This window comes from Ascaphus truei, chromosome 1 (assembly GCF_040206685.1).
Source record: "Ascaphus truei isolate aAscTru1 chromosome 1, aAscTru1.hap1, whole genome shotgun sequence".
NCBI classification, from domain to species: Eukaryota; Metazoa; Chordata; class Amphibia; order Anura; family Ascaphidae; genus Ascaphus; species Ascaphus truei.
The window spans coordinates 70856132-70880422 of NC_134483.1; the positions used below are offsets into that span (position 1 = coordinate 70856132).

At 45.5% G+C, this 24291-nt stretch overlaps 1 protein-coding gene across 3 annotated transcripts in view; it reads right to left on the minus strand.

The window, feature by feature from the left end:
- The window catches only part of ANKRD55 (ankyrin repeat domain 55), a 136895-nt gene that overhangs the window by 31002 nt on the left and 81602 nt on the right, over positions 1-24291 (minus strand). For 2 of the 3 annotated variants that reach the window (XM_075589242.1, XM_075589258.1), the window contains 2 exons: positions 22598-22765; positions 9089-9747 (listed from right to left, as the gene is read on the minus strand). In XM_075589242.1, the coding sequence (XP_075445357.1) occupies positions 9089-9747; positions 22598-22765 (827 nt within the window). The remainder of the gene's footprint in view (positions 1-9088; positions 9748-22597; positions 22766-24291) is intronic. The other variant, XM_075589250.1, reaches the window with a different exon arrangement.

Sequence of the window (24291 nt, forward strand, 5' to 3'; positions counted from 1 at the left end):
AGAGCATTATTGGCCAGTAATGCCCTGTTCTTAGGGGATTATTACTATTATAGGCTAAATGTAGACTTGTTTCATAAATTATAGACACTTTTGTATAGTTATATAGATTTTTTAATTAAAATAAAATGGTAAATACATGAATCCACCTCTATATATTCTTACACTGCAGATATCTATATCCACACACACACACAACACAACACACACACACACACACACACACACACACACACACACACACACACACACACACACACACACACACACACACACACTGGAGCTCTACACACATACAACACAGCACCTCTATACACACACAGCAGCTCTACACACACACACACACACACACACACACACACACACACACACACACACACACACACACACACACACACACACACACACACACTGCTGCTGCTATACCCATAAACACTGCTACTGACACACACACACAATAAAAAATGCAGCCACTTACTAAACTTTGCAGACTCTCCCCACTCCCCAACCCCCCCCCCCCCCAATTCAACTGAATCTGCTCAGAAAATTTCAGTCAGCTCAAGAGGGGGAGGAGTCAACCCATCCTCTGCCCTGTCTCAGAGCTGTTACTTCATTCTGACCAATCCCCTGCCCTGTCTCAGCTGTTGTGAAAGCTGAGTGGCTGGAAATAAACCGATTGAAAATTACACTTTGCAAGCTGCTAAAATTCCGGGCATTACTGATTGGTTAAAATTCCGGGCATTATCCAATCAGAGAGCAGTGTTTTTAATAATGCCCGGAATTTTACTGCTTTAGCCTATAATTGTAGATAATCAGGGGAAGATTCCTAAAAACATAACGGAGAAGCAACAGAAAATGACAAAATCCTCCATCAGAAACTGAACAGATATAAATCATTAGACAACATGCAGATGGCAAGTACAAGGTGGCACTATATATGTCTCCTACAATAATAATCACTGAATTTATTTTACCATCAGCAAAATAAATATTAAACTGGTCACAACAGGGACGTCATTCCTTTGTGAGAATCATTTACTTTTTCCAGGAGGAGGTTGCCGAGATCAATTTAATTGCATGCATGTATGTCCCCTCAAACCTCCCTCTAAATAAGTTAGGGAGAGAAGCTTGTGCTGAAAAAGGAACACACCTGAGGTACCCTGGGACGTATGCTAATGAATATGCAAAGTATATTTAAACGAGTCCCATCCCACACTTCTGATCTTTTAAGAATCCGAACTCGGATTCAAAAAGGAATCTGCCTTCTCAAGACTAATCCGTGGATATTCATGGTTGAAAGGAACTGGCCAATATGCGTTGGATTCAGATTTAGGTGGAAAATTCGCCCATCTCTACACACAACAACCTCCAGCTAGGGATCATCATCAGGTACTAGGGATCATCATCAGGTACTAGTGATGAGCCAAATTATAGAGACTTGGATATACCTGCAGCATTCTGTTCACCCCTGACTTTCACGGTCAGCATAATAAACAAAGGCTCTGGAAGCACCGTGAACACAGGAGCATCGATCTCAGCAGTACACCTGAGGTTCTGCATACAGTATATGTGAAATTGTTAAAAAACAAAACAAATGAACCCACTGCTTGGCCATTCTCCTCAGCTTGCCGACTACAGTATGTCAGACAGAAGAAATAGTTTAGCTCAGGGGTGGGGAACCTTTTTTCTGCCAAGGGCCATTTTGATATTTATAAAATCATTCGAGGGCCATCCAAAATTATCAACTTAAAAATTAGCCTGCTATATTTGGTGAAACATTTAATGAACTCACCACTAATGTGATGGCTGGAACTGCTTCTCTTTAGGTGACTGACTGACTGTGGGTTGGTGTCTGTGCACACGCAAATGCACACGTGCACACACACATGCACACACACACAGAAATCGGGCAGGGGGTAGGGAAATCAGACTCTCAGACCCACTCTCTCTCTCAGACCCACTCTCTCTCTCAGACTCTCAGACCCACTCTCTCTCTCAGACTCTCAGACCCACTCTCTCTCTCAGACTCTCAGACCCACTCTCTCGCTCAGACTCTCAGACCCACTCTCTCTAAGACCCACTCTCTCTCAGACCCACTCTCTCGCTCAGGCTCTCAGACCCACCTCGCAGACTCTCAGACCCACTCGCAGACTCTCAGACCCACTCGCAGACTCTCAGACCCACTCACACACTCTCAGACCCACTCACACACTCTCAGACCCACTCACACACTCTCAGACCCACTCACTCACTCTCAGACCCACTCACTCACTCTCAGACCCACTCTCACTCTCAGACCCACTCTCACTCTCAGACCCACTCTCACTCTCAGACCCACTCTCACTCTCAGACCCACTTTCACTCAGACTGTCAGACCCACTCTCAGACTGTCAGACCCACTCTCAGACTGTCAGACCCACTATGTCAGACCCACTCTGACTGTCAGACCCTCTCTCTCTGACACATTCTCTCTCTCTCTCTCTCTCTCTCTCTCTCTCTCTCTCTCTATCTCTCTCTCTCAGACACTCTCTCTCAGACGCTCTCTCTCATACACTCTCTCTCTCTCTCTCTCTCTCAGACACACACTATCCCTCTTCCTCTCAGACACACACTCTCCCTCTCCCTCTCAGACACACGCTCCCTCTCTCTCTCAGACACACACTCTCCCTCTCTCTCTCAGACACACACTCTCCCTCTCTCTCTCAGACACACACTCTCCCTCTCTCTCTCAGACACACACTCTCCCTCTCTCTCTCACACACACTCTCCCTCTCTCTCTCACACACACTCTCCCTCTCTCTCTCAGACACACTCTCCCTCTCTCTCTCAGACACACACTCTCCCTCTCTCTCTCAGACACACACTCTCCCTCTCTCTCTCAGACACACACTCTCCCTCTCTCTCTCAGACACACACTCTCCCTCTCTCTCTCAGACACACACTCTCCCTCTCTCTCAGACACACACTCTCCCTCTCTCTCTCAGACACACACTCTCCCTCTCTCTCTGACACACACTCTCCCTCTCTCTCTCAGACACACACTCTCCCTCTCAGACACACACTCTCCCTCTCTCTCTCTCAGACACACACACACTCGCTCAGACACACACACACACACTCGCTCAGACACACACACACACACTCGCTCAGACACACACACACACTCGCTCAGACACACACACTCGCTCAGACACACACACACACGCTCAGACACACACACACTCGCTCAGACACACACACAAACTCGCTCAGACACACACACACACACTCGCTCAGACACACTCTCAGACGCACACACACACTCTCTCTGACACACACAGGGGGAGGGAAATCTGATTGGGGGGGATCGGAGCAGGTGCCCTCCGCAACTGCTTCTCGGTGTGGGGAGGAGGACCGTGTAAGTGTGCAAGGGGGGGGGGGGGGGGGGGGGAATCTGAGCAGGGGGGTTTGGAGCAGGTGCCCTCCTCCACAACTGCTACCCGGTGTGGGGAGGAGGAGAGGCGATAGTGAGGTGTCTCTCTCACCGCAGACTCGTTCTTCTATCCCCCAAGCCTCTTATACCCCCTCCCCCCTCATCCCCCACTCCTCTTATACCCCTTCCCCCCCATCCCCCACTCGTCTTATACCCTCTCCCCCCTGGAGCGCTGCGTACCCGCGCCGCCCTGGTGATACTCAGGTCCTTAATCACCTCAGGCGGCTGCTGCCACACAAACACAGTGACCGTGACACAGACAGTGACTCACACACACACACAGTGAGAGTGACACACACACACACACAGTGAGAGTGACACACACACACACACACACACACACACAGTGAGAGTGACACACACACACACACACACACACACAGTGAGAGTGACACACACACACACACACACACACACACACACACACACACACACACACACACACACAGTGAGAGTGACACACACACACACACACAGTGAGAGTGACACACACACACAGTGACAGTGACACACACAGTGAGAGTGACACACACGCACACACACAGTGAGAGTGACACACACACACACAGTGAGAGTGACACACACACACACAGTGACAGTGACACACACACACACACACACACACACAGTGACAGTGACACACACAGTGACAGTGACACACACAGTGACAGTGACACACACACAGAGACACACAGTGCCAGTCACACACACACACAGTGACATTGACACACACACACACACACACACACACACACACACACACACACACACACACAGTGACATTGACACACACACACACACACACACAGTGACAGATACACACACAGTGACACACACACACACACACACACAATAAGCCCACCTCTGTAAACACACACAATAATAAGGCCTCTCCCGCCTTGGGGTGGGTAAGGTGTCTGGGAGGGGGTATGTGGGTTACCTGGGGCCCGTGGATGGGCTGCTGGAGCAGCATGGCTAGTGCAGCTGAGAGACTGGCAGGCCGCGGAGCCTAAAGGGAGGGACAGGGGGGCGGAGCCTAAGGAGCCCGGCAATACTGGAGGAGAGAAGGAAGGGGGGCAGTGCTGAGGGAAGAGGCGGGCCAAAAAAAACCAATCTTGGCAGAGTGACAGCACGGGCAGCCAATCAGGAAAGAAGGAGTTTAAAATTTTTTTTTTTTTTTTTTTTTTTAAACGATTCTTGCAGGCTTCCCGGGGGCCGGACCAAATGACTTCGCGGGCCGTGTCGGACGTTCCCCACCCCTGGTTTAGCTGCTTGTTGGAGGGCGTAAATGTAATCAGGCAGTCGTAATTATACCAGAACAGTACGCCAAAGTGATATTTGGGATGGACTTTGTAGAAAGAGTTAAGGTTGTTATTGATGACAGTTCCAGGATATTGTATGTGGGGGGGGGGGGGGGGTCTATCCAATTTAAGACACAGCAGAAGTTTTTCAGATTTGTTCAGCCAGAGTTGTCAATACAAGAAAAAAGTGCTGTCTTTTAACCTTAGCCTGCAGAAATGTGAGCAACTCCATAAAACAGTACAGAGCTTTGAACATTTATTAAGTAGCAAGGTTGGTATGATCAATGTTTTGTTACACAGCATTGACACGGTGAATGCTTCTGCAGTATTCCAAAATCGAGTTTCACCTGATAAACGACGGATTATAAAGGAACAGCTTGACTCCATATGGAGACCCATAGACTTCCACTGATTTATTCATTTTAAAGGATGCTAGGAGATGTGTAACTGGGCGCTCCTGATTGGAATGTGTGAATATTTGTGACAAAGTGCTAGTGCAAAACTTAATACAGGGGCTAGTGATTCCAAGAAAACAAAGAGTGTTAGAAGTGAATATATATTATGACACAACTGTGAAATCACTGAAAAAGCATGCAAAGTTTAAACAACCACCCATAAGGTGTAAATAATGTGTGATAATATAGTGTAAAGCAGCTCACAAACCATTTTTAGACCGTTCCGAGGTCTATATATGGTAGCGATGTCTTCAAGGTCTTACTTGTTGTAAAATTGGTTACACTATTATATTTTTATTTTACGCATCTACGTTGTGAATTCCCCACGCTCCCCTTACCTGGAAGACATCGTTATTCATTTTAAAGCCAGGAGCAGACACCAGGTTCTGTGTGGACTACAGAATTTGAATAGTGGAACAATGCGACTCATCTTCATTGCCATTTTAGATTTTCTTGCACATGCTCGCTACATATCAACATTAGATCTAGCCTGATGTCATTGGCAGGTGGTAGTTGCAGGGGCCAGAGCAAAGACTATCAATTTGGCAATGTACACAAAAAAAAACAGAAGTCAAAGCTACATTGTGACCTAAACCAGTTCAGAGTGATAACATTTGGATTATCCCCTGCAACATTCCAGCATCCCATTAATACTGTTTTAGCAGGGTTAGTGTAACACTCAAGTATGGTATATTTCCATTACATTGCGGTGGCATCGCCCACATTTCAGCAACATCTCGAAGACCATCAATTAGTTTTACAAAGACTTTCAGAAGATGATCTTACCAAAAAACTTGCCAAGTGTCACTTTTGCCAAAAAATACATCACTTTCCTGGGTTTTGTGGTCGGGTATAAAGCCGTATGCAAAAAATAATTGAAGTAGTTTCCAAATGTCCCCAATCGAAAAAATGTGAATCAGATACTGTTTTGGCCTCATGATGTCAACTCCCAATGGACAGATGACTACGACAGCTGAAAAACAGTTGAATATCAGCACCTGGACTAATCTTGGCAAACTGTGAAAAGACCTTTCACTGTAGATACAGATTTGTGTGACGAAGGGATTGGAGAATACTGATGCAACAGAATGATCACAAATGTAATGTTGTTGGGGTCTATGCCAGTCGTACATTGTGCAAGTTAGAATGAAAGTACGCTATCAGGAGAATTAAGTAGGACTTTTCACTGTGGTGACTGAACACCATATTTCCAAACGACTCATGAACTCCCCCTCCGATCCTTCAGGATGCCCTCCTGCCAAATGAAGTTTACATCAACAAGAATTTGAGATTTTGAAATCGTCCATAGACCGGGCAAAAAGAATGTGGTTCTAGATTCACTCTCTTGCAATGTAATATAGATTGCAGAGGAACCAACTCTGATATTGCCCTCCTCTACAGTAATAGAGTTTTAAACTCAGTCCCAGAGCTTAATAACTGTAGTTACATTTTAATTCTCATTTAAGATATCTACAAAGGCAAGAACAATACATAAGACTTCTACTTACATAAATTGGGTCTTTAGAAGCTCAAAAGGTGGCTAACAAGTTTCCAAAATTCTGTGTCCTACAGTATATTAACGCAATAGATCCCCTAAGTCGTCTCATTGAATACAAGGTGTACTGTATGTGCCACAGGCAATAAGTGGTACAATTTTGAGATACTGTATTATCATGACCACCCTCTAGCTGGTCAGTTGGTTTTAACAGAAATACACACAAAAAACAACATTGACTGATAATCTTGCAGTTCCAGTTAAAACCGATAAAAACATGGAATGAAGCATCATTTCTTATTGAATTAGACCTCTTGTAGCAATCCTGCCACAGATAGGAAACAAAGGAAACCCAAAGGAAGTATGGAAACTAAAACAAAGTGCACCGACAAAAGTCAAATTCAAATGTGTCAATATTTGTCAGTCGTTAACACTGATAAAACAGATTTTTTTTTTTTAAATAAAATGAAAACAATAAAACGAAAATAAACACAGATTTCACGAAACAATGAACACCGAAAAGCGGAATCCCTAACAGTAACCAAGCCAGCAGAGTCCAGACAGATACATGGTACCAATAAAACCACAAGAGCCATGGAAATCTGATGGTTAGGATTTAATTAACAAAGGTCCTTGTGAAGATCGAAATGTCGATCCTCTGAATAAAGTTACATCCCATTTTTTCAAAAGCCCTCTGGAGTGCTGTAAGAAATCCAATTTAGTAATAATCATATTGTAATGTGTGAATCCAGTTATCAAAGGCAGAGTGTCATAAGTATACATTATAATTGTCTGATAGTTCTTTCTTTCATATATATCATATCTGATTGTTCCGTTACATTGGAGAGTTATATTAAGAGTAAAGCTGTGTCTAAAAAGGTCTCTATAGAGAAACCCTGTTAAGGGTGACACGGAGTGATTATTGACAACTGTCTCACTTTGTTTCTTGACTTTTTGGTAAAGTGAGTGGAGATCTTTGCTGTTAAAACTGTATGTATTTGACACATGTTGTCTTCTGCTTGCGCAATTGCTTTTTTTAACAGCAAAGATCTCCACTCACTTTACCAAAAAGTCAAGAAACAAAGGTTCCTGTTTATAGGGGGAAATAACAAATAAACCTTGTTTTCATATTAAAGAAAAATCTAAATTCTCTATTGTTGACCAGATGTTTGTTTTCTTGTTTCTAAGCATGTTGTTTTTCATGCACTGAATATGTATATATTTTATTAGTAGCAAGTTATAACCTATAGTATTATTGTTTGCTGTCCGATGGAGGTTATCAAGGCATGTATTATGAGTGCTTTTATGACCGATGTAGTCAATAGGAGGATAATCATTTACACATAGTAAGTATCGTGTGTTTGCTTTACTTTTTTTTTTTTTACATAATCCAGGCGGTGGTAGGGCTTACTTGGTTATCTGTAACCATGGTATGTAGATAACTAAATAGGCCTTTTTGCTAATGTCATCCAGGTTTAATTGAAAAGAAAAAATAGAGAGTACAGTGCACAGCCAAGAGAGTGGGTCCAAAATAGATATAAAAATATTATTTTATTAGGTCCATTAATAATAGAGTTATAACAGACCTCCTACACGTTTCGTGCGCGTTGCACTTTATTAAGGAATCAATAAGTAAACCAAATCACATACCTTATATACACATACAGAAATGTCCTGTTTCCCACAAAAACGTGGTGACATTGCAGCGTCAGGGCAGCCTCCACTCGCGTGCTGACGTACGAAACGCGTAGGAGGTCTGTTATATCTCTATTTTTAATGGACCTAATAAAATAATATTTTTATATCTATTTTGGACCCAGTCTCTTGGCTGTGCGCTGTACTCTCTATTTTTGTATATCTTCATTCACCATCAGCAGCACACCTTACCAGGGACACAGGACAGGGGAATTCATATATCTGTGAGTATATTATGATTGCTTACATGTGTTGCTATAGAAGTTCTGGAACTATCCCTATGAGGGTTTCAGAAGTGGGCTGAGCCATTACTCTTTTCCTTCAGGGCTTTGTTGTCCCTTTTCAGAACATTACACTAGAGATCTATATATTCTCTCATATGCCACTAGCCTGGTGTCCTGTGCCCTGGCTTATGTGCTATTTTGTTTATATATTACTCTGAGGATCCGGCGCTTGAGCGCTTATACCACTAAAACCTTCTAATTAAAAAGCATGTGAATTAGTGATTTGGCAAAAAATACTTGTTTATACAGTATGCTCATTGTAATATCAGTCTTCAACACCAGTTTTATCATCCATTCCCTTAGATTGAAAGCTATTATGGAAATGCTTATTTGTACATCAATCTATTGTATCAGTCTCTTGTGTACTATTCATTCCTTTCATACTTTACCTGGAAATGTATTCTGCATGTGAGGAAGGCGTGGAGGACATAAAAGCTCCATATGGTTTGTTTCTTGAGGCAAAACACGTTCCATGAGCTTGTCTGGAGAAGGGGAAGTCCATGCTTTATGAGACAGTATTTGGTTAGCAGCTATATTCCAAGGATTGGCTTGTAAAGTTTGGCAACTAATTCTGTGGTCAAATAAATCATGCTCACTTTTACTCTTCTGAGATCTGTGTGCAAAATGAAAAGCATTGCTCTGTGGGACATTTGATGTCATACTCTGTGATGCTGTTAAGAAAGTATGTCCAAGAGTAATGGGAGGGAGACTCTGCGTTCTTATTGGTGGAAGACCTTTGCAGTTCTGCTTGTTTTCTGGTAATAGGTACTTTTGTGATTCCACAGTTCTCTTTTTGCAATTGACGGAGATCCCTCTCTCATCTGCTGGATCTTTACAGTTTGTGTCCAGAATGCAGTCAAAAGTGGTGATGATGTCATCAACCTCTGAGGTTTCTTCTCCATGGTACCTGAGTTTATCCTTCTGATGTGCTTTCTGATCCACTTTTTTCTTCTTGCAAGAAAATATCTGATTTAGCACAGTGAGACGTCCCTCTTTCCTCATGACTTTAATGCTCGGTGATGCAAATGGCTGGAGTGGGTCAGGTCTACTGAAGAAAATATAGTGTATAAGTGTTAAAGAAAGCAAAATATTTTTTTAGCAACTTTTACATTTTCCATTATCTGATTGCACATATCAGAAAGCACATGGACAGTAAAAGGGAAGTGATCCCACTTAGCAGCCAGATATAAACTAATCAATAAAATTGGCTTGCATAGAATGATTTAAAATCATGCTTCCAGGTTTACTCTAAAATGGAATGATTTAAATATATATATTTTTAGTTGAAACACTGCATTTAATTATCTTATTGATAGGTGGTTATTCAATAAACTGTGACAGTGACTTCAATGTGAGTTTCTGTGCGATTATGTCCCAATCAGCACTATCGCAGTTCAGTGAATAACTCTGTATAACTAGGAGAATGGAGGTTATTTATTAAACTGCCTTAGTGCTGATTTGGCACCATGATACAGAAACTCCAATTGATCTCAATGGTATAGTGAACCGATAGCCCCTATCACAGTTCAATGAATATTTTCCATTTGGCTGAAAATGGCTTTGTAATTACTTCCAAAAGAATAACAAAGGGATGTGGGAGTAGCATCGCTTTGCGGGCTGGAGACAAGATGAGAGAAACTGTGAAAATGAAAGAGATAAGATAAAGATTATTTAAAAAAAATAAATCTGGTTATATATTAAAAGCAGAAAACATTATATCAAAACACTTATACTCATCACTGATGTGGGTTTTACCCATTCAACATTTCAAAGCCAACAGTTCACTTTATGCGAAGATGGGTCTGCACTTTTACTGACCTGGGTGATAGAGACAAGTTGAACACAGCGGTCCCCCACTTTCTGTCATGTGCATATTGCAGTCAGTAGTATTGGACCGGGTCCTCATTTTAAAAAAAAAACGGGCATCGGGTACCCGGCCAAAATGAAAGGTTCTACCCAGTCGGGTACCCGGTTTCCCGGTTTGGCACTTACCTGCAGGGTGGTGGCGACATCTAGGACCAGCAGCAGCAGCCCTGAGGCGGTGGCAGCATCGGAGGTGTCTTTAGCCGGCGGGGGAGCTGCAGGAATCACTTCCACAGCACCGGAGCAGGTAAACAGTGTCTGTGTGAGCCGCCGGGGAACCACGTGACCGGAGCAGGAGACGGAGCATTCCTATTGGACAGCCGTCTATCCAATAGGAACGCTCCATCTCCTGCTCCGGTCACGTGGTTCCCCGGCGGCTCACACAGACACTGTTTACCTGCTCCAGTGCTGTGGAAGTGATTCCTGCAGTTTCCCCGCCGGCTGAAGACACCTCCGATGCTGCCAACGTCACGGGACTGCTGCTGCTGGTCCTAGATGTCGTCGGAAAGGTAAGTACAGTAATTAGATTATTTCCAGCTGCTCTGACATTACCCGGCGCCGAGCCCACTTCTCAGTTGCCGGGTCCGGGTAATGTCCGGGTAGCTGGAAATGTGCCGGGTAACGCCGGGTACCGGGTAATTCCGGGTACTCGGTACACCGCTAGCAGTCTGGCTTATGAATTTAACTGAAAATGTCAAAACAAATGGGTATTTGTTGACATGACACGCACTGGAACTGCAGCACCAGTAATGGCCCATCTGTTTAGCACAAACATGTATTTGTGAATGCTAATTAAGGAGATCTCTTTTGAGTTACTGGCTGTAAAAGCACAATACTTATAATTATGTGGGCATTAGAAGAACCAGTGAACAACACATTAGTCGGAAGCTTGGTTACTGAATAGGAAATACTATCATGTTAATTGAAATGAAAATATAAAATGCCTGAATGAGTCACAGTCAGAAGCTTATTCAAACAGAAACCCATCCTACTCATTTTCACAAAAGGGAATAGTGCACAGTTGCATCTTGTAAAGGCTTTACAGAAAAGAGGAATTATTTTATGAAGTTGCTAACCTGCAAATACACAGATATAGGTAAGTATCTAAAAACGTATGTGAAGATTATGAAATATAATGTATACTTGAGGGAAAGAACAGTTTGGGGTAATGTATCATGGCAAATCAGGAGCAAAATTTATGCAAATGGTGTCATTTTAACCTCACACCTCTGAACAAAATGGTCAAGGACTTTGTCCAAATTTCGTGTTGTGAGAGTCCGTTTGTGATTCGGGCAGTGTCAATAGGAGGGGTTACATGATGCACAGATTATAATGAGATGTATTAAGCTCTACATCAGTGGTGCTCAACTTCAGTCCCAAAACGTCAGGTCAACAGGTCAGGTTTTCAGGATATCCCAGTTCATCACAGGTGGCACAATCAGTCCATGCTTCAGCACAGGTGGCTCAATCAGTCCCTGCTTCAGCCCACATGGCTCAATCAGTCCCTGCTTCAGCACAGGTGGCTCAATCAGTCCCTGTTTCAGCACAGGTGGCTCAATCAGTCCCTGCTTCAGCGCAGGTGGCTCAATCAGCGGCTCAGTTTTCGACTCAGTCTTTGTCTTCGAATGAGCCTCTGATTGAGTCACCTGCGCTGAAGCTGGGATATCCTCAAAATCTGACCTGTTGGGGGTCTTGGGGGCTGGAGTCGAGCACCCCTGCTCTACGTCTTGGTGTGTCACTTTCTTATCTTACATTGTTGTCAGAACAATCCGCCTGCTCAGAGGGGGCGTACAATTTCTGGCACACAATGTAGTAAACACTTTCTTACATTTGGCGCAAAAGGAAACAGAAAATGGAGCAATGTGCCAAAACAAACTTCTATTCGCACTTTCTTTCTGTTGATCCATCTCGTGATACATGCGAGAAACACTCCTCGGCTCAGCTATGTATCAGTAGGAAGACTAGTGGATGTGTAACGGGGCAAACAGGAATAGTGATATAGCCAGGTCCCCCTCTTACCTCTTGGTCTGCGGGAGGGGGACGGCTGCGGGAGCGATCGGGTGCCGCCGGTGCGGCATGTGGGTCTGCTAGGGGCTGAGGGCGGTCAGTGGGGTGACCAGGTTGTCAGAGCTCTGCAGCGGACGTCCGGACAGGGCGCCGCCATCTTGCCAATACTCGCGCATGTGCAATAGAGCATATGAGCATGCACAGTGCCTCATTAGATGCGGTGGCTATTAGGCAGGCTCCGCAAGGGACTACATGTCCCAGCAGCCCCACGGGCTGCAACCACCTGCTGTAGAACAGTCAATAGGGCTGCAGAGGCAGGAGCAAGTGAGAGACGGATACATTTGGCGCGCAAAGCACCACAAGTCAGTCGGGAGCAGGATACCAGAAAGAGAGGTAGTGTCTCAGGTGCCAGTGGCCCTAAAACTAGGCCAGATCTCCCCCCCCTAGGTCCCAGCTAGGCCCCAACTCCCATCAGGTTGTGGCTGCTGCAGGGAAGGCCCATAGCTAGGGACACTTCCCCCAGTAGCTGCGTATTGTGAGAGTACAGCACGCAAGTGACAGACGCCAAGCGGTGACTGCGGCCTGCAGTCTGGGATAAAACCCAGGCATATCCACTATAAGAGACATATTACAGGGATACAATCCAGCGGGAGATCCCTCCAGAGGCGTCCCTGACCGGCGGAACCATCAGCCATTGCGGCATGGTCCGGACTAAGACCACAGAGGTATCGCAGCTACATGTCCACCAATGGCCATACACACAGTGGGTAGCGCTACTCCACACGAACACTATTTGGGTGGGCCGGGACTATGCGGGTACCACAAGGGTGACGTTGTGATGTGGATATATTTTGTGGGGCCGTATGGAATTGAGTTATGGGTTGTCAGTAAAGATAAGTTGTTATACCACCGTGTGTGTATATTTATTCTTTACTGTGTTGGTTCCTGGGAAGGGGTTTTCCAGCTGCACTTGGATCCCTCCCAGGTGGAGGCGATGTCACAGATAGATCATAATCACCCCTGACGCCCTTCAGCGGAGGATCAGTTCTCCTGTTAGCCACTCAGGTAACGGCAGTGCAGGTAGTTTTTCTAGACATGGGGGAAAGGGGGCTACAGTAATATATAACGAACTGAAGAAGAACGCACTGTTTGCTGCACTCAGTCAACATCTAGTGTAGTGAAACTAGGATGAAAATTAACTTTTAATTGATAAAGTATAAAATAAATGCCAAAGTAAAATAGATACAAGGTACAGCTCAACCCAGTTATAGCGCGATCTGCTACAACATGGATCCGCTTATAATGTGGTCTCAGCGTGGCTCCCGATTTAAAAACATCTCCAAGGTTTTTTTATTTTAAATATAACATTCAATGCTTTATTGCTAATGGATGCACACATACACACATCCCTCCCTCCTACACCATGTGGGAATTGAACCCATGAATACATTTTATATAATACACATACAGGAATCGAACCCATGACCTTTCATATGCTAGTGCAATTCTCTAGCTGCTACACCACAGGGTTGGTGTAATGAATCCAACTCTAAGTAAGCACCACATAAAATTCTCATATGTCTAAAATAAGCCGTCATAACATCATGCGAAGGGGGGAAGGGGGAAGAGAGGTCACTGCTAAGCTAGTCTGTTAGAACTGCATGGTAGTAGACATGATATCCCTATAGCACTGCACACTCACTTTGAGGGAGCTATGTTGGCTGCGGTGTCAACCGGAGCTGAAAGTGAGGTGCCTGCTTGTTCCTGGTTGCACATGCTAATGCTGTGATGCTTGTTCTTTATAAACTATTACTAATGGGAGGGTTACTGTTAATAACTGTAAAAGCTATGTGTATTAAAATCACTGTTGTCTGTGTATACCTATAGTTTACATATATATGTATATATAAATATATATATACATATACATTTATACTTAGACATTACTAAAAGATTTTATTTTTTAGAATCATAGTATGGCTAGTATAAATATAATTACACTGATAATTGATATTTACTAATGCTAGTTAGAAATAAAAACAAATACACTATTCTGTTTTAATTGTATCAATCTATTCTGGAAGCCAGAGGGTCACGTGGTGATGACTTAGCTCAGATAGTGTCAACTCGGCCCTCTTTTCCAAGCACGACAAGGTCTGTTTCTTTTCTTACTTTATTTTGGAGAAAGCAGGGAAAAGCAGTCTCTTGTGTAGAGGTGTAGGTCTAAATATCTCTGTGTGTGCTTAGTAGTAAAGGGAGGTGAAAAGATAATCCTGCAGCACCATTACAGGGGTTACAGCAAGGTACTCACTAGTCCAGTGGTGTGGTAGAAAGGAAAAGGTAATGTATGCTGGGTAGTAAGATAGTCTGGGGACAGACCATCTGTGGGCAGAGCAGAGGGGGAGAAAGCAGACTAGCCCATTTGAGAGAAAGGCTGGGGCTGCTATGGCAACTCACAGGAGTGTCTGGGGGAGCTACAACATGTAGCAATAATGTTGCATCTCTAATACAGCAAGCTGCTGGGAGAGGGGAAATGGCACTGTATTTATCACACAAGCACTGTGTTTGTGTGCAGAACCAAACACATACAGCTGGCACTAATAAGCTGGCAAGCAGGGCTGCAAGAAAAGAGGGGGGGTGAAACAGAAGTGCAGACAGGGGTATACCTGTTCCATTACACTCCTCGTCTGGTATCTGTAGATACCACTATATAACAGGCTATGTGGAACATATGTGCAATGCAAACATAATATAACAATGCAAAGGTCCATATTCTCATAGCAAGGTGATACCGGCCGGTACCACTGGCATCAAAGTCCTTTGGCCAACCTTCCAGTAAGGGAAGCCAGGTGGGTGCACAGCTCTTGGTTAGCTTGATGCACCACAATGTCTTTTGTAAGAGTCTCTGGCACTGTTTCCTTTTAGCCTTGTGAGAAAACAGTCCTTTTGTCTCTGTAGTTTTATCCACAGAGTACATCCCCTTGTAAGTGTGCCAGTCGTGGTATCTTATCGCCCTATCACCTGGCGTTTGGCAGAAGGAGATGACTTTTGGTTCCTTGCGGAAGCGGATCAACACTTCTGGAAGACTGGTTGTCGAATCTAGTCCAGTAAAGAGGGCGTCTCTCAGAGAGGCTCCCTGAAGCTGAGTGCTGGGGTTGAACATTACCCGGATTTGATCGGGTTCCTGAGGGTGGTCGGCCCCAGGTGATTAGAGGTACCGACATTCTTCACCTTCCTCCATTAGAGGTGCTGGCTTTGCGTGGCCGGTAAAGACTATCTTCTGGATGAAGGCCACAAAGTTGTTTTTGGTCTCTGGTTCCCTTTTTAGGTCGCGGAGGTGCGAAGTGAACCTAGAGATGGCATGTTCTCCATTGTTTGGGAAGCGTCCTTTTGGTGAATGGGATGGTAGCAGAGTCACCCAACTGCCTAGTCCGTCTTTAGAGAGCTCCTCGATAATTAGCCTCCGGAATCCTCTATCTTCCCTTGATGGTGTTCGTTTGCCGTCCCTTGTTGTTTGGAACGCTGTGCACCGTAGGACATCGGTGCATTTTTCTTGTATGGGAACATCTCCACGTCGTTTGGTGAAACACTTCTGTGTCTCTCTGTTGACTGCCATCGGGAGGTTATTGTCTCCCTGGACGTAACGAAGAACAGTCTCTTTTGTCCTAGTAAATCCCTTTGTGAAATGTCTCTGTGGCCGTCTGTTTTTAGACGTAGGAGAGGACAGTCTTTTTGACACTGTGGCTTCACCTGTGGGGCGCAATCTTTTACGGCTATGCCAGCCGTGGCAGCTGGTTGCTTTGTCGCTTGATACTCTATGGAGAGGAACAACTGTACATCTTAGTCGTGCCATTGCTCGCGAGAGGACTGTTTGATCGTTTATTGTCGTTTGGACGATCCCTTTGTCGGTCACCTTTGGGAGGTTACTTTCTTCCTTCGGTGGAATCGACTCGTCATAATTAGCTGTCTGGACTGCTGAGCATCCTAGGCCATTGTCGCATCCCCTCGACGTGAGGATGTCTTTGTTGATCTCAGAGGTATGACCTTGTCTTTTCTCTTCACTTGGCCCTTCGGTCACTTGGAGATGGCCAAGACATGGTTCAGAGAGAGATGTGTGTCCACATTCTGTCACCACCGTTCTGCGGGCATCAACGTAGTCTTGCCCGTGCTCTTTGTTGGTGCACGCGTTGCCCACTATCACCCATCCTAGGTCAAGTCTTTGGGCGTATGGCGCGTTGTGGGGTCCGTTATGCTGTTTACGGACTTTATGTACCCTCATGATGTCCCTACCGAGCAGCAGCAGGATCTTGGTGCCTTGTTCTACCGGCCGGATGTGGTTGGCTATTCCTTTGAGGTGGGGGTAATGGAGTGCCACGTCTGGTGTGGGAATCTCGTCCCTATTTGTGGCCATGTGGTTGCACTCGATGAGTGTGGGAAGGGGCATGTTCACTTTGCCGTCTATTGAGCATATGGTGTAGCCATTCACTCTTCTCCCTGTGGTCTCCATTCGCCCTGCGCACGTTCTGAGAGTGTAAGGAGAAGCAATGTCTTGTATGTTAAACATGTCGAAGAACTCTGACCTGACCAGCGATCAGTTGCTCTGGTCGTCGAGGATTGCGTACATCCGAATAGCCTTCTCAGGTTGTCCCTGGGGGTGCACTGCGACAAGGCATATTTTAGAGCAGGACATTTTGTCACCTTCTTTTCTGCATACCTCAGTGCGCTGAGATGTGACGGATGTTGGCTCTCCTTCTTCTTTCTCCCCGCCGTGCTCCGGTACGGAGGATGGGTTCTTGAGTTGGTGGAGTGTCAGCGCCTCTGGGTGTAACGCCGTCACGTGCTTGTCACTTTCGCACACTGTGCATTTTATCTCTTCTTTACAGTCCCTGGCTAGGTGAGTCGTGGAACCGCAGCACCTGAAGCAAACTCCGAATTCTCCAAGTAACCTCTTGCGTTCCTCTAGGGACTTCATCCTGAACCCAAAGCACTTGTTGAGTGGGTGTGGTTTCTTGTGTATGGGACATTCCCCGTTTGGGTCCCTTGGTTCCTTGTCTCCGGCGACCGACTGATCGGGAGTAGTTTGGGTCGTGGGAGGCATGTCCGTCCTGTGGGTCGAGATGGGTGTTTGGGGGTTACCATATCTCGTCGCTGGTCTCTCGTTCCTCAGGCTGCTTGCACTGTATGTGGTTTGCGCACCTAAGAAGAAGCTGGGGTCGTTCTTCGTCCTTGCTGCTTCGCGAATGAAGCTCAAGAAAACTGAGAATGGGGGGTAGACAACTTGCTTCTCCCTTTTGTATTTGGAGCCTTGTGAGATCCATTTTTCTTGGAGGTTGAAGGGTAGCTTCTCCAGGATGGGTCTCACTCCACGAGCTGAGTCTAGGACGTTGAGACCTATTAAGGAATGGTCTTTCCTTGCGAACTCCAGTACTTGCAGCAGGTCTCCAAGATCTCGTAACTTCGAGTAGTCTTTAGTTGTGATCTTGGGGAAGCTGTCGACTCTTTTGAAGAGCGAATCCTCGACTGCTTCGGGGCTGCCGTAGGACTCTTCTAGCCTTTCCCACACTAGGTCAAGACCTACTTGTGGTTGATGCGCGTTTGCCGCCCGCAGTCTATTCGCGTACTATCTGGATTCGTTTCCCAGGAACTTGAATAGCAGGTTGAGCTTTTCCCTTGCTGAGAAGTCCAAGCTGTTGATTGCGTAATTGAACGTGAACTTCCACGTCCGGTAGTTCTCAGGGCGGTCGTCGAAGCAGATGAGCCCTGCTTGCACCAGGTCGCGCCGGATCATATACTTGGCTATGTCTGTCAGGCCTGAGGCGTCGGCATGTTTGTCCCGTTCTGAGGTAGTTGTTGGGAGGGTCCGTGCGGTAGCCTCTTCCTTGGCGTGGACGTATGATGACTGCTGGTCGGTGTGAGGGGCTGTGTTTCCCCGTGTGGGTGTACCTGGATGGCGAGCCCGTTGTAGTGCATCCGTGTGCGCGCTGGCGTGCGGATCACTGTTGCGGCTGTGGCTATCCCAGGCAGCATGTGCCATTGACGGAGCAGCGTCTTCTCCTCGTGGACCTAGCAAGACTTCGGTGTCTGTGATGTCACTCCCTCCGTGTTGAGATGGTGCGCTGGTGTTTACACTGAAGAGGCTCCTTACGTAGTCTTCAGTGCGTTGGGCTGGATCCTCTGAGGCTATCCGTCTGTACGGTAGCTCCCCGCCGTCCTGTCTCGCAGCTGCTTCTAGGACTTCGGCTTGGGCTATGGCGGCAGCGGCTTCCTTCTCTTTGGTTTAGGGCCTCTAGGTTGACGTCCACCTCTGCCCTTTTTAGTTTCATGACTGCCTCTTTCTGAGCGTATGCGGCCCTGGCACGTGCGGCCTCTGCGGTGGCTCGTGCCTTGGTGGCGTTTGTGCTTGCGCTAGACACGTGAGATTGCGCTGATCTTGCTCACCTTGATGAGTGTCTGGAAGCGCTGGAGCGCTGTGATGCAGTTTCCAGCAAAAGGTCCTTTCTCTGGTCTTCGGCCTCAGTGATAGTGGTCTGCACGAAGCCGTCACGCTCCAGGTCAGTTGCCTCCTGCTGGTCACGTTCGCTGAGGCTTTCCTCTGTGTTAATTCTTTTTAGGTAGGCGAGATATGTTTGTGACAGCATTTGGTAGCGTTTGTGACTTGACCTCAATTGGGCTATAGCTTGCCTAATTTGTTTCTCCTGATCACTAGTACTTGCAACGTTACATATTTCATGACCAGTGTCCTCCCAGGCCTTCTCTAACTTTTCACGGTGTGCTTCAATGTCAGTCTCATATTTTTCGCGGGCCATTTGTGTCAGTGACTGTCCGTTTGGGCCTTGCGTCTGCCTGCGCCTGTTGCAGTTGCGCAGCGGTCTCTGTGTCTGAGTGATCGCTTTCCTGCGTGATGTCTGGTGAGGCTCTGAGTTCTGCCATGCTGTAGGTGTGTGTAGGCCTTTTGCCAGTGCGTGTGGCATGCGGTCTTTTACCTTGTCAGCGATGGGCGTCTGTCTCAGATGATGCCGAGCAGTGTCCTGCAGCGTGCAGCGTAGGGGTAGCTGTACTCACAGGTGTCCGGTGGCTCTGACCCGTGTCCTGGCGGGTGTCCGGTGGCATGGCCCTTGATTGCGCTGGCCGTGGGAACGTGCGCAGGGGTAGGTGAGGTGGTGGCTCCTTACTATGGGGCTGTGCAGAGGGTGAACTCAGACAGAGAAAAAGGCAGTTAGGTTTTGTGTGAGAAGCACTGTTTGTTGCAAAGCTGCTGTGCAGTGTAGGCTGCTGCTTGTCTGTTAAGGCTGCAGGCTGTGTGCAGTTTGAGCTACTTGGTGCTTCCTTTGTCTGCAGAGACTGCCCTATTTATCATGGAGTCTGGAGTAGCAGCTCCTGTAAGTGTCTGTAAGGCACACAATATCTTTTCACTATTCTGGAAGCCAGAGGGTCACGTGGTGATGACTTAGCTCAGATAGTGTCAACTCTGCCCTCTTTTCCAAGCACGACAAGGTCTGTTTCTTTTCTTACTTTATTTTGGAGAAAGCAGGGAAAAGCAGTCTCTTGTGTAGAGGTGTAGGTCTAAATATCTCTGTGTGTGCTTAGTAGTAAAGGGAGGTGAAAAGATAATCCTGCAGCACCATTACAGGGGTTACAGCAAGGTACTCACTAGTCCGGTGGTGTGGTGGAAAGGAAAAGGCAATGTATGCTGGGTAGTAAGATAGTCTGGGGACAGACCATCTGTGGGCAGAGCAGAGGGGGAGAAAGCAGACTAGCCCATTTGAGAGAAAGGCTGGGGCTGCTATGGCAACTCACAGGAGTGTCTGGGGGAGCTACAACATGTAGCAATAATGTTGCATCTCTAATACAGCAAGCTGCTGGGAGAGGGGAAATGACACTGTATTTATCACACAAGCACTGTGTTTGTGTGCAGAACCAAACACATACAGCTGGCACTAATAAGCTGGCAAGCAGGGCTGCAAGAAAAGAGGCGGGGGGAAGGTGAAACAGAAGTGCAGACAGGGGTATACCTGTTCCATGACACAATCAGATATTCAACATGAGGGATGTGTAAAAAACAACAGCAAATCATAAAATACGTATGAAGTCTTCAAACATAGGATGCACACTTTTTTAAAGAATTATATTACTTTATACCACTGAGATTTCTGATGCAACACAAATGTTAGTACATAGGACCTTAAATATCAAAGAAAAAATCCTATTCATTTTAATAGGAGTTTTTCAATTGATACATACAATAATAATAATAATAATAATAAATAATACGACATAATTGTATTGCCCCATACATGCACCACTTTTGTCTTGATATATAGGTCATAGCAAATTATTTAGCAACATCTCAAGGTAAAAAACAATGCAACAGATTTATCAAAGAAAGTAATCCAATTGAAAGCAATTAGTTTGTCCTTTGTTAAACCCGTGTAATTCTTTACCCCTGTATTGCAGTCAAGAGACTTTGCTGAATAGACGCAATGTGTCATTTATCTGTTGATTCTTATAGCGTTCATGTATCTAGGACTTTGCTCCAGTTTTTGCGCTATTTGCATCAGCTTGTGACTAGGGGAGTGTCAAAAAGAGAAGTTACATGACGCAGCGATTTTAATGAAATGTATCACATTGTGCACCTCTGTCTCGCTTTTTGTTCCATTGAAAAATACCACCAGATCCGATGTGGCGTAACTTTTTTGTGTTAGAAATCTGCGCTAGATGTAACAATAAGCTTGGTACGTACTGTATGACACAAGTTGGAGCAAAAATTGGTGCAGTGCATCAAAATAAGTTTTCCTGTGCGTTACTACAGAGGCCCCATAGCTAAAGAATAAAATAAATGTAAAAAGCAGTGTTGGAAAGGGCAAGAACAGAGAATATAGAAAGCAAACAATGATGAGCAGGGACTGCGGCTTTTAAGTAGTAATCCTTTTTTTGTGTCAAAATTTCAGTGCTAAAATGTCATACAAACCTTCATAAATTGTGCATTCCATGTATAAAAAATACATACATAGGACATATAATTTGTTGTTTTAAATGATTGAATACACGATGGATGTGATTTTGAGTAAAACAGAATTATGTATATTTTTAATTGTAACTACAGTAGTAAATATAAATTATTTGTGTAATATTTAAAATAGCCATATCGTGAAAGTAATACATTTTGTTAACCTATATAATTAATAATCTCTTCAGTGTCAAATAATTTTTGGGTTATTTATACAAAATTAATTCTGCACTAACACTATTAACAGACTTTTTAGGGTTTCGTGTCAGGTGGCACTTGGCGGACGATTTAGACACACTAGCTCCCTTTTTTTGTGCACAGAAATGTTCTTTTTTAGTACGTACTGTACTATTAAAGGAGTATTTGTTTTTTCTTCTTCATTTTTTAATACAGGTTTGAAGCAGGGGATCTTCGGAGCTGAACCGCATTAATTTCAGCTCCGGGGACCTCCTGTTTCCGGAGATACTTACCTCCGAAGGGGGTTCCGGTATCTTCTGCAGTTTTCAGCTTCCTCGTCACATGAGCCAATAGGAAGCCGCACCTGATGATGTAACGGCTCCCTATTGGCCCACAGAGCCCGGGAGCTTTGAATTGCAGACATATACAGTAGTGAAGCCTGGAGTGGCAACCAGCATGCACTATGGGGGTAAGTATCGCCGGAAGTAGCGGGTCCCCAGAGCTGAAATTAATGAAGTTCAGCTCCGGAGACCCCCTCCTTCAATTATGTATTTAAAAAATGAAGGGAAAAAAACCCAGCCTGGATTGCCTTTTTAACACCTGTACGCCTAGTGCAGTCATTCTGCGTCCCCCACACACACAAAAAAAAAGTTTGACGCTGATGGCACAGCTGGTGAGATTTCAGGTTTGTACTATACATAGGTGCACACAAGTACAGTTAAAAATGAGATTTGTGGCTACCAATTTTGTGCCAAAAAAGCCATTTGCGACGCTTAGTTCATAGAACCCATATAGTGTTTAAAGCAGGAAGCGTTACTGCTTTAATTGATTTGTTGTACAGTACCTGTTCTCCTGGGAAAGTAGTTTGATGCATTCCGCGTGCCCACAGTACATAGCATATGTCAGGGGAGTATTCTCATTGATGTCCCTTGGGGTAATATCTACACCTAGCTTGAGGAGTGTCTGAACACAATCTTCTTTTCCTGCGGCTGCAGCCCAGTGCAGGGGAGTCCTAGAAAACCACAAATGCATTTAAGTGGATCCATCCCTTACAAAATTAATCTCCCCTTTGGCACACACTTATATTTACATGTAAGCAAAGCAAATGTATAAATATTAGAAAATTCAGCTTTTTGCTGTCGGAATGGTCTTTAGTAGGCATATGTGCATTGTGAGCCTTCTGCCGGTCAAAAGTGGCTATTTACAGTGTCAAGGTCTTCTGGCTGCAAAACTGGGTGGTGGGGGTGGGGGGATTGGTACTGCACCAGATCTACTGTATAAAAGCAAAGTTTCCCTGATGTCTAAAAACATAATTTTATTTCATGTACAGGTGTGAACTGCGTCACGAGTCTATGGGGGTGCTGATATCTTAGCAAAGTTTAGAGCTCCCGCATCACGCGGGCCAATAGGAAGCCGAATCTGTTGATGTCACAGCTTCCTATTGCCCCGCAGGGTGCGGGAGCTTTTACTAGGGTTGCCAGGTGGCTTGTCCAAAAATACTGGACACAATGGTGAAAGGTGCGACACACACTCACACTGAGATACACATACACACTGAGACATTCACACACTCACACTCACACACATATACAGGCAGGAGTGGACACAGGACACACACACAGGCAGGACACTGAGACACACACACAGGCAGGACACAGACACACACACACAGGCAGGACACGGAGACACACACACACAGGCAGGACACTGAGACACACACACACAGGCAGGACACTGAAACACACACAGACACACACTGAGACACACACACACACACACACACACACTGAGACACACACACAGACAGGACACAGATAGACAGATAGACAGACACACTGAGACACACACACAGACAGGACACAGATAGACAGATAGACAGACACACACTGAGACACACTGAGACACAGCCTCACCTCTCTGCTGCATGCTTTCCTCCGCTCTTTGGCCCCACTCCCCAGGCTCCTGCCACCTCCTGATTGGCTGAATTACAGAGCAGCAACCAATCAGAAGCTGCCCAGCCCCCTAGCAGCAGCAGCAGCAGCAGCAGCAGCAGCCTTGCTCTATCCCATGTCCGGTATTATCTCTCATATTTTATGGACAGGGGTACCAGATACCGGCCTGTCCGGTTCAATACCGGACACCTGGCAACCGTAGCTTTGACACACCACCATTATATACAAAGAACTTTGTATTAGCAGCTGCATTTAATCTGAACCCCTTCAGTGTACATCTGTGTCGCCCCAAAGGCGGACACCTGATGGGGCTCCCCAACAGCTGTTCCCCTCTGCACAGGACCAGTGTGTTAAGGGTTAACATTTGCTTGTACTTTGTGGAACGTCAAACCCACCCACTGGAATGTTAATGAGCCAAGTGGACACAAAGAACTTTGTATTCACAGCTGCATTTAATCTGAACACCATCAGTGTACATATGCGCCGCCCCAAAGGCGGATAGCCTATGGTGCAGCTGAAGGGCAGCCAAAGGGTGTGAGCCATTTGCTGCCATTCACTGATGTTTGGTGATGTTAAAGTGATGTTA